General features: G+C 49.8%; 1 protein-coding gene across 1 annotated transcript in view; it reads right to left on the bottom strand.

Annotated features, from left to right (window-relative positions):
• Positions 1–138: 138 nt before the first annotated feature.
• VAMP7 (vesicle associated membrane protein 7) overlaps positions 139–12,502 on the bottom strand; it is a 12,678-nt gene continuing 314 nt past the window's right edge. Inside the window, exons 2-8 of the mRNA XM_014956013.1 lie at positions 7,508–7,666; positions 5,834–5,891; positions 4,980–5,117; positions 2,928–3,018; positions 2,169–2,236; positions 1,012–1,104; positions 139–440 (exon numbers count right to left, since the gene is read on the bottom strand). Coding sequence (XP_014811499.1) covers positions 378–440; positions 1,012–1,104; positions 2,169–2,236; positions 2,928–3,018; positions 4,980–5,117; positions 5,834–5,891; positions 7,508–7,653 — 657 coding nt within the window. The 5' untranslated portion in view covers positions 7,654–7,666 and the 3' untranslated portion in view covers positions 139–377. The remainder of the gene's footprint in view (positions 441–1,011; positions 1,105–2,168; positions 2,237–2,927; positions 3,019–4,979; positions 5,118–5,833; positions 5,892–7,507; positions 7,667–12,502) is intronic.

The following is a 12,502-nucleotide window of genomic DNA, read 5'->3' as shown; positions in this document are numbered from 1 at the left end:
ATGCAGGACAGTCCCTGGCAGTGCTCTTCTCCCTTGCACGCCCACGTGAAAGTGCAAAGCTACACGGGCGAGCAGGCACGGAACCCTCCACAGCTGGAAGGGTGTAGTTGGGACAGGAAAAGAAACCAAAAAAATATATAAAATAATAAATCCCTTCAAGTAATTTAAACCAGCCCATTCTCAAGGTTCTGCACAGAAGCAGGGACCGGCTGGGCCTGTTTGGGGTGATAAGGCAAAAGGAGTCTGAAGTCCTGGAGGGATGGGAGAATGAGGAGGTGTCAGTAGTGAGAGATGAGGAGTTATTTCTGGAGGTTGCTTCTTCCCTCTCCTGCCATTCTCGTCTCCAAGTGACCAGCACCAGCCGCCCCCGGTTACGTCTACACGCAGCTGGGCCACGCCAGCCCCCCACACACCGTCGACAGGATGATGTAGAGGATCACCTGGGGAAAGGACACGGCCCAGAATTACACCTCCATCACTCCGACAGCTCCTCACCCACCCTGACCATCAGACCAGGGAGCCCCAAGTCATCAAACCCCCAAATAACGTGTCAAACCCCTCTTCCTCCCCATCCCCGCAGCAGCCTGGGGGTGAGAACTAGCCTCTGGCAAACACAAACCAGGGTTCAGTGGTGCCAAAGTGCTTCCCAAATCCCACCTGCAGTCACCTTCAGCACTGCCTGCATTTACTACAGGCTGCAGGTACACTGTCACGGCCAGAAAAGCTACTTCAGAGTTAATTAACGAGACACCAACAGGGCAAAGGCGATACCTTTGCTTGTAATGGAGCTGGCGAGGCAGCACTCGGAAGCCAAACAGAATTCTTGAGGCTTTTGCGACTGCCTTGACAAGAAAAGCTGCCTGGCACGATGCTCCGCTCTCATTCCTCACACACAACCATCAAAACACCCATTTTACAGCTTCCAGGCACGGGGTGGGGAACACAGCAATGGCATTTTGTGGTGGTTGATGCCCAATTTAAGAGCTAGAGGTTATCGTGCCCCACACTTACAATTGCTACGATGACGATGATGATGGTCAGCTTGAGGTTCTTCATACACATGGCTCTGGCAAGGTTCCTGCTGGTAGTTTTGAACGTGACTGACTACAAGAGACAGTAAAACAACTAATTAATTCCTGAACCTGCTGCAGGGGAAGCTGCACCCCAAGAAACCAGATGAAGAGGCTTTTCCCAGCTCCTACCTCCCCAGTAACCCAGCTCCCACCTCCCCAGTAACCCAGCTCCCTGTCGTTAGCTCCTCCAGAGCCATTTCACTCCTGCAGTTACAGCTTCAGGGGTAAGAGAAAGTGTCAGAGCAAGTCCAGGACCAGCTCAGGAGAACCAAACACAGAACCCCCGGCTGCCCACAAGGATCACTTTACCCTGGAGTGCTTCTGCTTGAGTTCTCCTTTGACTCCCAGCCTTCTGGGAATTGAAATGCAGCAAAATATTTATGGAATGACTGATCTAATCACCAACGTATTAAAAGCAGCGTTTCTCCTGTAAATACACCTGCCAAAGTGATTCAGCTCGTGGTGCTCCTCGAGGCAATGCTAAAAATCCTTTAATGCCACAACTTTCCTGTCCCTGCCTGGCTCAGCGGAGGGTGTTCCTGCAGCACTCAACAAGCCAAGGCAGCAGCACACTCTGCTGGTTATTTACAGCTTTTCCCCACAAACCACCCCGGGTTTTTTCCAGGGGAGGCTACACCAGGCAGAACCGCATCCCTCTGAGCTGCAATTTTGATTTAAAGCCGATTCCTGTGCTCAGCCACCACCCGGAGGTCGGGAATGCTTCTCCCCACCACCTGAGGAAGGGGTGAGGTTTAAAGCCCTGGAAGCTGGAGGACGATACTCCCTGCTGGGTAAGCTCCCAGCATCTCTGCTATCTCTCTAAAACGTGACTACTTTTTGCCAGCTTTGAGATGTTTGTATCTCTGGAATCCGAACAGGAGGTACTGGGACTCCACTGGGCTGAGGGCTGAATGCTGGGGATGAACTGGGGACCAGCCAGGACCCTGCAGAGGAAGATGCTGAGCCAGGTCCAGAGATCCCCAGAGGAAAGACAAAAAAGCTTCCAGAGCACACACCACTCTGCTGGAGAACATAATGCTTTATGATTACATCAACACACTATTTCCCCATTTCCCAGTTCCTCCCCAGACTTACCGAATCCACCAGGTTCTCCGTTTTATCGATCAGCAACTCCAGCTTCTCTCCTCTTTGTGCCACGAGGTCTGGAGAAAGAGACACAAATCCAGCTCTGTAGGTAGAATCCCCCCAGCACAAAAAGCTGCTTCCTCTCCCCAAACCCAACTGCGGGCAGGACCTCGCGGCTCCTGAGACACCAAATGGGTCTCAGCCCTTTCAGAGATTGCCAGGAACAGCCTCACATCACACAGGCTACGGTTTGGTACTGACCTGACTCAATTTTGGTCAATTTTAAGTGGTCAGACTTGTCAAAACACAGAGTCTGACACACCAAAAAAAGCAACTAAAGCTACCAAGGAGCATTTTCCTCAGAGCAGCTGTCTCCCCAAACCCAACTGCGGGCAGGACCTCACGGCTCATGAGACATCAAGTGGGTCTCAGCCCTTTCAGAGATTGCCAGAACAGCCTCACATCACACAGGCTACGATTCAGAACTGACCTGACACAATTTTGATCAATTCTGGATCTAACCCTCTGTTTTAAGTGGTCAGGAAAAGGCAGAGCAACAAAGGGACCACATCCAGAGGATGCTTCACCCCACCACATGTTCATCTCGAAAGTGTTCCTCACGCCCAAAGGCCACCTCAACTGAGTTCTGCACAAGTAAGAGCTTCCAAACTTAGGGCTCTCCAGCCCCCTCTTCACCAGAGGTCCCCCCCCTGCAGCTCTGCCCCCCAGCCCTCTCCCTCCCTGCCCCGAGGAGGGGGAGGCAGGTACCGATGTTCCGGACCATGATTCCTTTCAGCTCATCGATCTGAGCTTGTGTCTCTGCCACCTGGTCGCTGCCCTTGCTCTCCGAGTGGTGTTTCTGTAACAAACAAACAGTCAGTGAAAAAGGGAACCCCCAACGTCACACTTCAGCTCCTTAACACAAAAAAGAAAAGGAAACTCGTGGTCACTACAGAACAGCAGAGACACAAATGTGAGTTTTTAAGTTACCCGAGACATTGATAAGTGGGTAGGAGACAAAAATCTGATTTTCTCAGCCATTTACAGCTCTCAGCAGGAGCCCAGCTACTCCTGCACTGCGAGAGCTGCAAAGTGCCCCCAACTTCCACGTTTTCAGCCATTTACAGCTCTCAGCAGGAGCCCATCTGCTCCTGCACTGTGAGAGCTGCAAAGTGCCCCCAATGTCCAGGGTTTTTTTCCCCATTATTTGCTACACTTGAGTTGTAGCACGATCTCTGGGCTGCCACAATCTCTTCCTCCACCCTCAGCTTCACCCCAGTCAAACTCCACAAGTTTCTGGAATCACCGGGATAACGGTCCCGCTCCTGCTCTGTGTGCAGGGTGGGATCAGTGAGACTCCTGTCTCAGCAACATTTAGAGCCATTTCAGGCAAAAACTTTGTGTCATCTCTTAAATTCTATGAGCTGACGCCTGGATTTCTATCCATATGCAAAAGCCAAGGCCAGCAGCTCCTCCTGTGCTTTGGAGAAATGGGATTTTGAGAGGAATATCAACACCCCGGCTCTGAGCACAGCCTGGCTCTTCTGATAAGGCAATTCATTAAGCTCATTCCAGGAATGAACAGCTCATGATTTGATGAGTCATCACTTTACATGGATTCGGTCTCCGTGTATCAAAGCCTGGTGGGGAGGAAGAACTCGGTCCTATCAGCCCTAGAAGTTAATCTCATTCATTATGCACAACGTGCTGGGCCCTTCTGGACCCACATCAGTGTTATTATTCAGTGCTGCTGATCTGCCCCAGAACCCACACACCCACATCAGTGTTATTATTCAGTGCTGCTGATCTGCCCCATAACCCACAGAAGGATTTCTGCAATGAACTATGAGCAGCTCTACACACTCCAAATCACAACTGAGGCCACCAAACCACCCCTGCTGGCCACCACAGGGCCACCAAACCACCCCTGTTGGCCACCACAGGGCCACAGACACAAGTGGCTCCTTTCACCAACTCTGATACAAACAGAGGGAAGAGCTGCTCTCGTGGGTCACCAAAGGACCTCTCCTCCTGTAGGACCCCCAAAGCTGGCACTTGCAGGAGATCAGCAGGGAGAAAGCCAAGCCCTTCATGGAGAACAGCCACAGCCAAGTGAGACCCTCCAGTGCCAGGTGGTTGTGGTTGCCCCAGACACAGATTATCTACAAACCCTGGAAGCCTGTATTCCAGAAACATCTTCCCTTTAATTCAAGGGAGGTCTCAAAAAAGCCCCCAAAACAGAAACAACATTGCTCAAGTTATGAAGTTGTTTGCAGTCACTTAAGGACTGTCTTCCACAGAAGACTCAAACCACTTTCCTTGCAGCCCATAGAGCCCAGGGCTTTGTGTGCTAATAAGGCTATTTATGAAGTTGTTTGCAGTCACTTAAGGACTCTTTCTTAAGAGTCTTCCACAGAAGATTTAAACCACTCTCCTTACAGCCCATAGAGCCTGGGGCTTTGTGTGCTAATAAGGCTATTGATCACATGAGTCAGGGGGCAGTTATTTATTCCTTCTCCATTTTCCACCTGATTTCAGTCACTTAATTTGACGGTACATCTCAAAAGAGTCCTGTGGTCTCCTCAGGCCTGTTTTCTCTTACCCAAACAATGGGGAGAGGTGCAAAATGCAACGTTCTCTCTACATTAACAACCCTTTTTACATGGAAGCAGTGAAGTGACCCAGCTGCAGAGAGACCAGCCAGCTCCCCCCGCTTTATACCCAGGCTTGGCACATCAGTTTGGGTGAAAAAACACAAGGAGAAATTCTGGGGAGAAGTTTTGCTCTTTAAGGGAGATATGGTTTAGCAAGAGATCTCACCAGCTGCGCGGCCAAGACGCTGGAGAACTCGCTGTTCATGGCGTAGGGAAGGGCGGTCTGTGCCCTCGAGCCGTAGGTGGTCTGGAACCTCTTCTTGATTTCATTCAGGAAGTTGAAGGCTCGGGATCGTTCGAAGTCCTGGAGGGAAGAGAAGAGACCACGTCCAGAGCTGTGTCAAGGCAGGAATAACAAAGCACATGGGGCACATCGCCAGCTGCAGAGAAACTGTAATTATCAGTTCTTAATGGGCACAGCACGATGAGGTTTGATTTCGAAGTCCTGGAGGGAAGAGAAGAGACCACGTCCAGAGCTGTGTCAAGGCAGGAATAACAAAGCACACAGGGCACATTGCCAGCTGCAGAGAAACTGTAATTATCAGCTCTTAATGGGCACAGCACCATGGGGTTATCCTGGGGTTTGAACAGCAGCCAGATTTCAGCCCCAGCCTCCAGGACACTGGGTGGCAGCAGATTTTACTGGGGGATCCATTATTTCTGTGCCTGGTGCCTTTTTCCAGTGAGGGAGAAGTTTTTGCTTCAGCACTTTGAGAATCGAGGAGTATTATGAATATTTCCCTGACAATTACAGGCTGGTCATTACATCTAGTTCTACTGCACTGGGAGAAAAACCAGGCAAAAACATGAACTTAACCTCAAAACTAACTATTCACATGCATTTGAGTTCCAGGCTTAGACTTCAAAGCTGGAACTGATGGGAGTGAGAAGAGAAGCTGTAGCTCCAATGGGGGGAAAAAAGGCACCTCTGATTAGCCCCCACCATTGACTTTCTTTGACAAAGAAAGGCAAATCCTGCAAACAGCCTGTCTGGGCAGGAGCTGGAACCAAAACACTTACATCGTCTGTGATGCAGAGGTATATAATCCTGTCTTGGCAGATGTAATGGAACAGATAACTGCAGAGGAGAAAAAAGAAAAGAAAAAAAAAATCGGGTCATTTGGAGCTGCCACAGGACTAAGCTTCTAGAAGACACTGCCTGTGGGGCCTTCAGGGCTGGAGAAGAACAAATTCCAGTCATTCTGCAGGAAATCACACAGGGGAGGGCGTATCCCAGCCCTCTGGGTTGAGGTGTCTCCCATGCTGAATTAGGAACCCCCCAGATGTTACAGAAGCCCTGGCCTCACACACTTCACAGCAGTCGCTTTGTGCTGAAACCACCTCAGTTCCACCTTCTTCCTGCCACTTACTCCTAAAAACAAAACCCTGAGAGGGCACCCGGGGGTGAGATTTAGGTCTAATCCTTATCAGTGTGCATACGAGCATCGTTCACACACAACAAGAGCTGCATTTATCTGGATTCACCAGAAAAACACTACTTTTGTGAACCTCGCTGGTGGTGACCTGCTGCTTTGGCCTCGTTTGTCCAAACACCAGGTTGCGCTGCCTTGGTTTTCATCCCAAAGAGACACAGAAGCCACCACAGCAGAAATGAATTAGAAAGAACAATGATCAGGCTGAACAGGCTTGAATCGCGTGGCGAGGTTAAACACAGCCCTCAGTAGCCTGAAAAACAGCACAAACCAGTTCAAAGCAAGATTTCCCTACCAAAAATGATCCCAGCTGTTATTTTAGGCCCACCAGAAAAAAAAAAGACCCTTAGTTTGTACACAACTGAACCCAAACCAGAGCTGCTCAGAGCCTTCCAGTTCAATCCACTGCCTTTAGCTGTTGCTTTTTTATTATGTTGTCCCATCACCACCAGCTGGGTGCTGTGTTCTGCTGGTGAGCACAGACTGGATTTGTGGTGGCTCAGGATGATCCTACAACATCTGCCAGCGCGACTTAAAGCAACCAGGATCTGCAAGTGATCTGAGAACGATGACATTTTTACCTAAAGCCACATTGAAGCCACAGAAAAGCCAACAAAAGCCTCCACAAGCCAAATACCAAGGACTCCAACAGCTCAATATCCAGAGCTGAGCACCTGCCACTTTGGAGTCATATAAAAATAGAAAACTTGATTTTATATCAACTGCCTTGGTACTTTTAACAGCCTTCCAGTACCTGAAGGGGGGCTACAGGAGAGCTGGGGAGGGACTCCTGATCAGGGAGGGGAGACATGGGACAAGGGGGAAGGGTTTGACACTGAAAGAGGGGAGATGGAGCCGAGCTGTGGGGAAGAACTTGTTTGGTGTGAGGGTGGTGAGAGCCTGGCCCAGGTTGCCCAGAGAAGCTGTGGCTGCCCCATCCCTGGAGGGGTTCAAGGGCAGGTTGGAGGGGGCTTGGAGCAACCTGGGCTGGTGGGAGGTGTCCCTGCCCAGGGCAGGAAGCCAGGGGGGACTTGATGATCTTTAAGGTCCTTTCCAACTCTAACCATTCTATGATTAAGATAAATTCAAATCCTGGTTATGCTGCAAAGTTCTGGGGGAAAAAAACTAGTTATTGAGCTGACTGCACAGTCAAGCCACACATGAACACATCCAAACCCAAACTTGGTGACACTCCATTTATTCCTGTCCTCGGGCACAGTCATTGTCCCCCTCCCACGCCCAGAGGAGCAGCGTTACTCACTTTCCATGAGAATAGGTCAGTTTGTTGTTCTCAGAAGGTATTTTTGCCAGGATCTGCTCCGTCACCTCCAGGAAGTTCCCTCCGCACCAGGCGTGTTTGGCCAGGATGGTTGTGCCCCTGGCCACCACAGCGAACAGGATGGCCATGGCTCCACGCTACCTGGGGATAAAAACACAGCAAGGATTAGACTCCTGTTCTTTGGCAGAGAAAGTATCACCATCTCCCCAGTGTTCCCTCTGCTCTCAGCACAAACCCGGGGGGTGCCTGTTCGACACTTCGATAGGACACCATTATCAGAAAGCGCCTCTCATTTCCCCTTTTGGGTTCTCTTCAGAACGACACCGAGACTCCAACAACCTCTAAAAGAAGGTTTTTCTTATTCCTACAGTCTGTGATCCCATAGTCAATTTCGCCTACCTTATTTCCACCTCGATTTCTAGCTATTAGGACTTTTTTTTTTTTTCTCTTCCTAAATCTAAAGATTTTTCTTGCTTGTTATTGAAAAAAAATCTGCCTGCAGTCAGCAAGCTCCGGCTGGGAGAGGAAGTCACTGCCTTACAGCTCTATTAACAGCAGCTCATTAGCCAGACCAAGCCCACCAGCCCTCACACATGACTGCTCCAGGCCAGCCTCAGCTTCGATTGCTATCAAACTGCAGAACCACTGCCACTTGCCCAGAGTCACACCACACTGACCCCTGTCAGGCGTCTGGAGACACTCACTAAGTGCGTGTCGTCCCCAAACATCTGTAAAAGCACCATCTGCACTTCTGGACGTGGGACAGCACATTTGCAAACCCATTACCCTCAGCAATTCCTACAGGCCAACAATCCTGCACAGGTATCAAACCAGGCAGGTTGCAGGGTGCAAGACTTTGACTTCCACGAAGTCTCCAGCGCTGGCCAAACCCTGCTGCTGTCACAGAAAGGGACACACTTAATCAGCTCCAGTATCAGCACGTTAATCTGCCGACAGCCCCGAGGTTTCCCATGTGAAACCACATGTCCAGCCCCAGCTGTGACATCTGCTCGCCCCATCCAGCACATCCATAAGCCTCTTTTCTGCTTAGGAAAGACTTAGGAAGACTTTTGACCCCTCAAAAAAAAAAAAAAAAAAAAAAACTGAAAATTTAAACTTCCAATAAGATTAAGCTTGGAAAAATTTTTACCCCCCAAAAAAAAAAAAAAAAAAAAAAGCTTATTTTTCACTTTGCACTTGACCGCCCTCAAATTGCCTTGTTTTGTGTCTGGAAACATCTGCATTCAGGCTGGGAAGGTTCCACACTGATTTCAGTGCAACCAAGAAGCCTGAAGAGATTATGGAAGTTACGGAATATGGGAAAGCAAGAGTAACAGTTTGTCCCCTCACCCACTTTCTAAAGAAACTCCTCAGCACCAAGATACTGAAGGAGGAAGAATAGGAAGCCGTGATTACTCACGATCTGCAATACAAAAATTAAAAGTTCAAGAGGAGGTTCCAGCAGCAGCAAGTAGTTCTTCACACAACGCGTCCTCGGAAGCACACTCCCACGTGGTATCACAGAGGACAAGAGTTCACGTGAGCTCAGAAAGTGAAAGTTCATGAAGGAAAAATAAATAAATCACTATTAAACAAGTTTCACCCAAGCAGCCACTTGCTGGAGCCTTAACCGTCTGTGAAGTCCCAGTGCTCCCAGTTCAGAGCAAACGCCTTAAAGGAGTTTAAAAACACATTTCCCAGGCATCCCATTATCTCTTGCAACACTGGAACTACCAAGCCCATCACATGACAAGCTGAGAGCAGAGTCGTTCATGAAGCCTCTTGCAGCCCTCCTGGCCCAGCCTGCAGATCCCATCTCACCAGGGCTCTTATTGCTGCCCCTCTACTGGAAATCCCATTTCCTTCCAGAAAGAGGCACCAGAAGGGCTCAGACTGAACCCACACGAGCAGCACCGAGCCTCCTGATATCCAGCAACAGCAGATTTAAGTGGCCAGCCTACCAATGTTCTGGTTTTTTTTTCTTTAATCCAGCTTTAAATTGCTGCATCAACCACACGCTGATTGCATTAGAGCAGGAAAGCAGTCACAGACACCAGGGATCTTCTGCTGCCTCTGCCCTTAAAAACCTGCTCTCGGCTCCTCAGAGCACGGTGCTACCAACAAAGTCTGAGGGTCACCAAGTGCTTCAAGTCAAGATTCAGCTACCTCTAGTTAAACACAAGTAAGTTACTCATCACAAGTGCCCCCTCCACGGACCTGAAGAGACCAAAAGCTTTAGCCTGATGCTCACAATATTATTTATTTAAGATAAGAGCATTTGGACCAGGCAGCGAGCAGAAGCAGAGATCACTCAGAGCTAAAACATAGAGGAATAAGCAACTCCTTGGAAATCTCCTGCAAGAGCCAGAACATCCACCTGAAGAAGATGAAGCAGAAGAGAGGCCAAGGAAAAACACAGAACCAACTTGTTTATAGACAAATGTGAAACAAAACTGCAGCGTGGGTAGCTCAAGCTAAAGGCTTATCACAGCAGAGCCAAGGGCAGCCACACAGCTGATTCTGATCTTGTAAAAATCAATGATTAACAGCCCCACAACTGTTCCTGCTCTCCTCATCAAAGAGGCAGCTGCTCACTCCTGACTGACAAGGCCACAGAGAGAGCACGAGTATTTTCCCCCCAAAAAAGTAATAAACTTAAAAAAAAACAAATTTAAAGTCATCAACTGTCCAGTCACTCACAAGGGGTTCTCTCCAAACACAGGCCCATCTCCTGTCCTTCACCTCAGCCTTCACTAATTTAGCCAGAAACCACCCAAACTGCACTTTATTCTGTCTTCTACTCCCTCAACACCTGATCCTCTCTCCAGGTTCTACCAGCCCTGGGCTCCCCAGCAGCGAGGAACTGCAGAGCAGCACGGGTCAAAGGATTTGTGGAGAGTTGCAACAGTGCAACCATCTGCACCAAAACTACCTAAACCTGGAGGAATTTATGACACCAGCCCGTTCCTCCAGACCCAGGAGGCACAGCCCTCTGTGGTGGTTTGGCCAGTCCAGCAGCTGCACCAGAGCCGCCTCGGCGCGTGGTACGAGAGCAGGTCCCTGCCAGGGATAAACAAACCCCACTAAGCCTCTTGAGCAATCAGCTGACTGTCAAGTATCAAGAAACCAATCTCTTCAGGCTGCAGTCACTCACTCAGCGGGGCCAACATAAAGGAGCAGTTGTAAGAGGGGAAAAAAACCCCATCCACAAACCCTCCCCCTGCCACAGGTTGCGAAGGCAGCGAGAGACGGACCTCAGGAGGTTCACACAAGCAAAGAGACACCCTAATTCCCAGAGCAGAACAACTCCAGCTCAAACTGAGGAGTATAAAGTGGTTCAGACAACTTCTAAAAGTCTCCCTTAATAGTGGATATTTGCAGAACTCACATGAGTGAGGTGAGAGTTCAGTAGCACCCGAGTAAAGTGACACTGGGCGATGCTCGCTGGGCCCCGCGGTCCCAGGCCAGCACAGAGATCACCTCCCTGGGTTCAGAGTCCTCTGCCTGACTTGGGAGACAACAGCCACGGGCTCTGCAATAACACCCCCCTGCTCTGAGCAGGATGGGTTAAACAAAACAAAACAGATGAACATGGAGCATATTTCTCTCTCCAAGCAGCATCTCACACAGCCCTGTGAAACTCATCTATTGCTTTGTTAGTAACACAAGTCTATTAAACTGCTACAGAACATTCTCCTTGGATGTTACAAGAGAGTCAGGAATTAAATCCACTAAAATCAATAATTTTGTGTAATCTAGAAATCACAACTGTTTTCTATCTAAAATTACAATAGCTGGAAGACCAAACCTTCCTAAAAGCAAAGCTCACTCAGAGATAGCGGGTGTGAATTCACAGGGAGAGGCTCCAAACGAAGTGAAGGGGGAAAAGGCTGCATTTTTCAGCCACCCAGAAACCACCAGGGATCCAAAGAGCTCCTTAAGTGGTGCTGGAGCTGAAGCACAGAGGTGAGCTGGGCGCTGTGATCGTGTGGCAGGGAGCTTCTCCTCCTTGCAAGTCACGCTGCGAGGCGCAGGAACTGCCACGGCGTTGGGCAGGAGGGTGCAGGGAAAACCTCCAGCGTCGTAAAGAACGTCAGAAACGCAGGTCTGGCCTTCAACGTGAGGGTTAATGCTTCAGTAGGAATGATTTATTGTTTTCGAGCGAGACACAAAGCAGCTTGGCTGTCGCTCTGCCTTCAGGGCAGATCTAGAACAGACTATGGGGTGGCAGTTGTGAAATTTGGGGTGAGAAGTGAACCCAGAATGAGAAATGAACCCAGAAAACTGCACTCAGCCTCGCTCGGCAGCGCTGCCCTCACCAGCCACGGGGCACTGGTCACTCCTTCTCAACCAGAAGATCAGCAGCCTCAGTGCCAACAAGCGATGGAGGAAGTTACTGCTTGTATTTCCAGAAATCCTCTTCCCAGACAGCAAGGGGCATCGCGTTATTACTGGCTTTAAACATGAAATGAGGGTTAAGTGTTGCAACCCTGCAAGTTGCAAACGGCCTGACTGCAATGAGAGGATCGTTTAAGCACAGTGACTTCAGCAGAAAACGGCCCGGGCTTCCCTTTAACCCTTCCTTGGCATCTGCAAGTTGTTATTTCTTCAAAGGGTGTTCCAGCGTGAAGTTTGTTTGTTGGTTTTAAGCCCGAGGATCTGGAGGTTGATGCAGCCCCCTCTCTGCCGGCACAGCTGGCCTCGGTGCCTGCGCCCCGCAGCACGGAAACAAGAAAATTCATCCAGTTTCTCCTCCGGGCCCATCCCTTTGCCGGACGCCGGTGTGACCCGGTTTGAAGAGGGGCAGCGACACGGGACGTGATGCCCACGGAAGGAGGTACCACCCCCCCGTCCCCTCTCTGCGCCCCCCGAGGGCCCCCACCGCAAGAGTAACTTATCATTTATCATTATCCAGTCATTAAAATCCACGCAAGCTCCGAGTCGCACCCGCAACACACCGCTCCGGGGTTAACCGGC

This window comes from Calidris pugnax, unplaced genomic scaffold (genome assembly GCF_001431845.1).
Source record: "Calidris pugnax isolate Ruff unplaced genomic scaffold, ASM143184v1 scaffold281, whole genome shotgun sequence".
Classification (NCBI taxonomy): Eukaryota; Metazoa; Chordata; class Aves; order Charadriiformes; family Scolopacidae; genus Calidris; species Calidris pugnax.
This window is presented reverse-complemented; position numbering and strand designations above follow the sequence as displayed.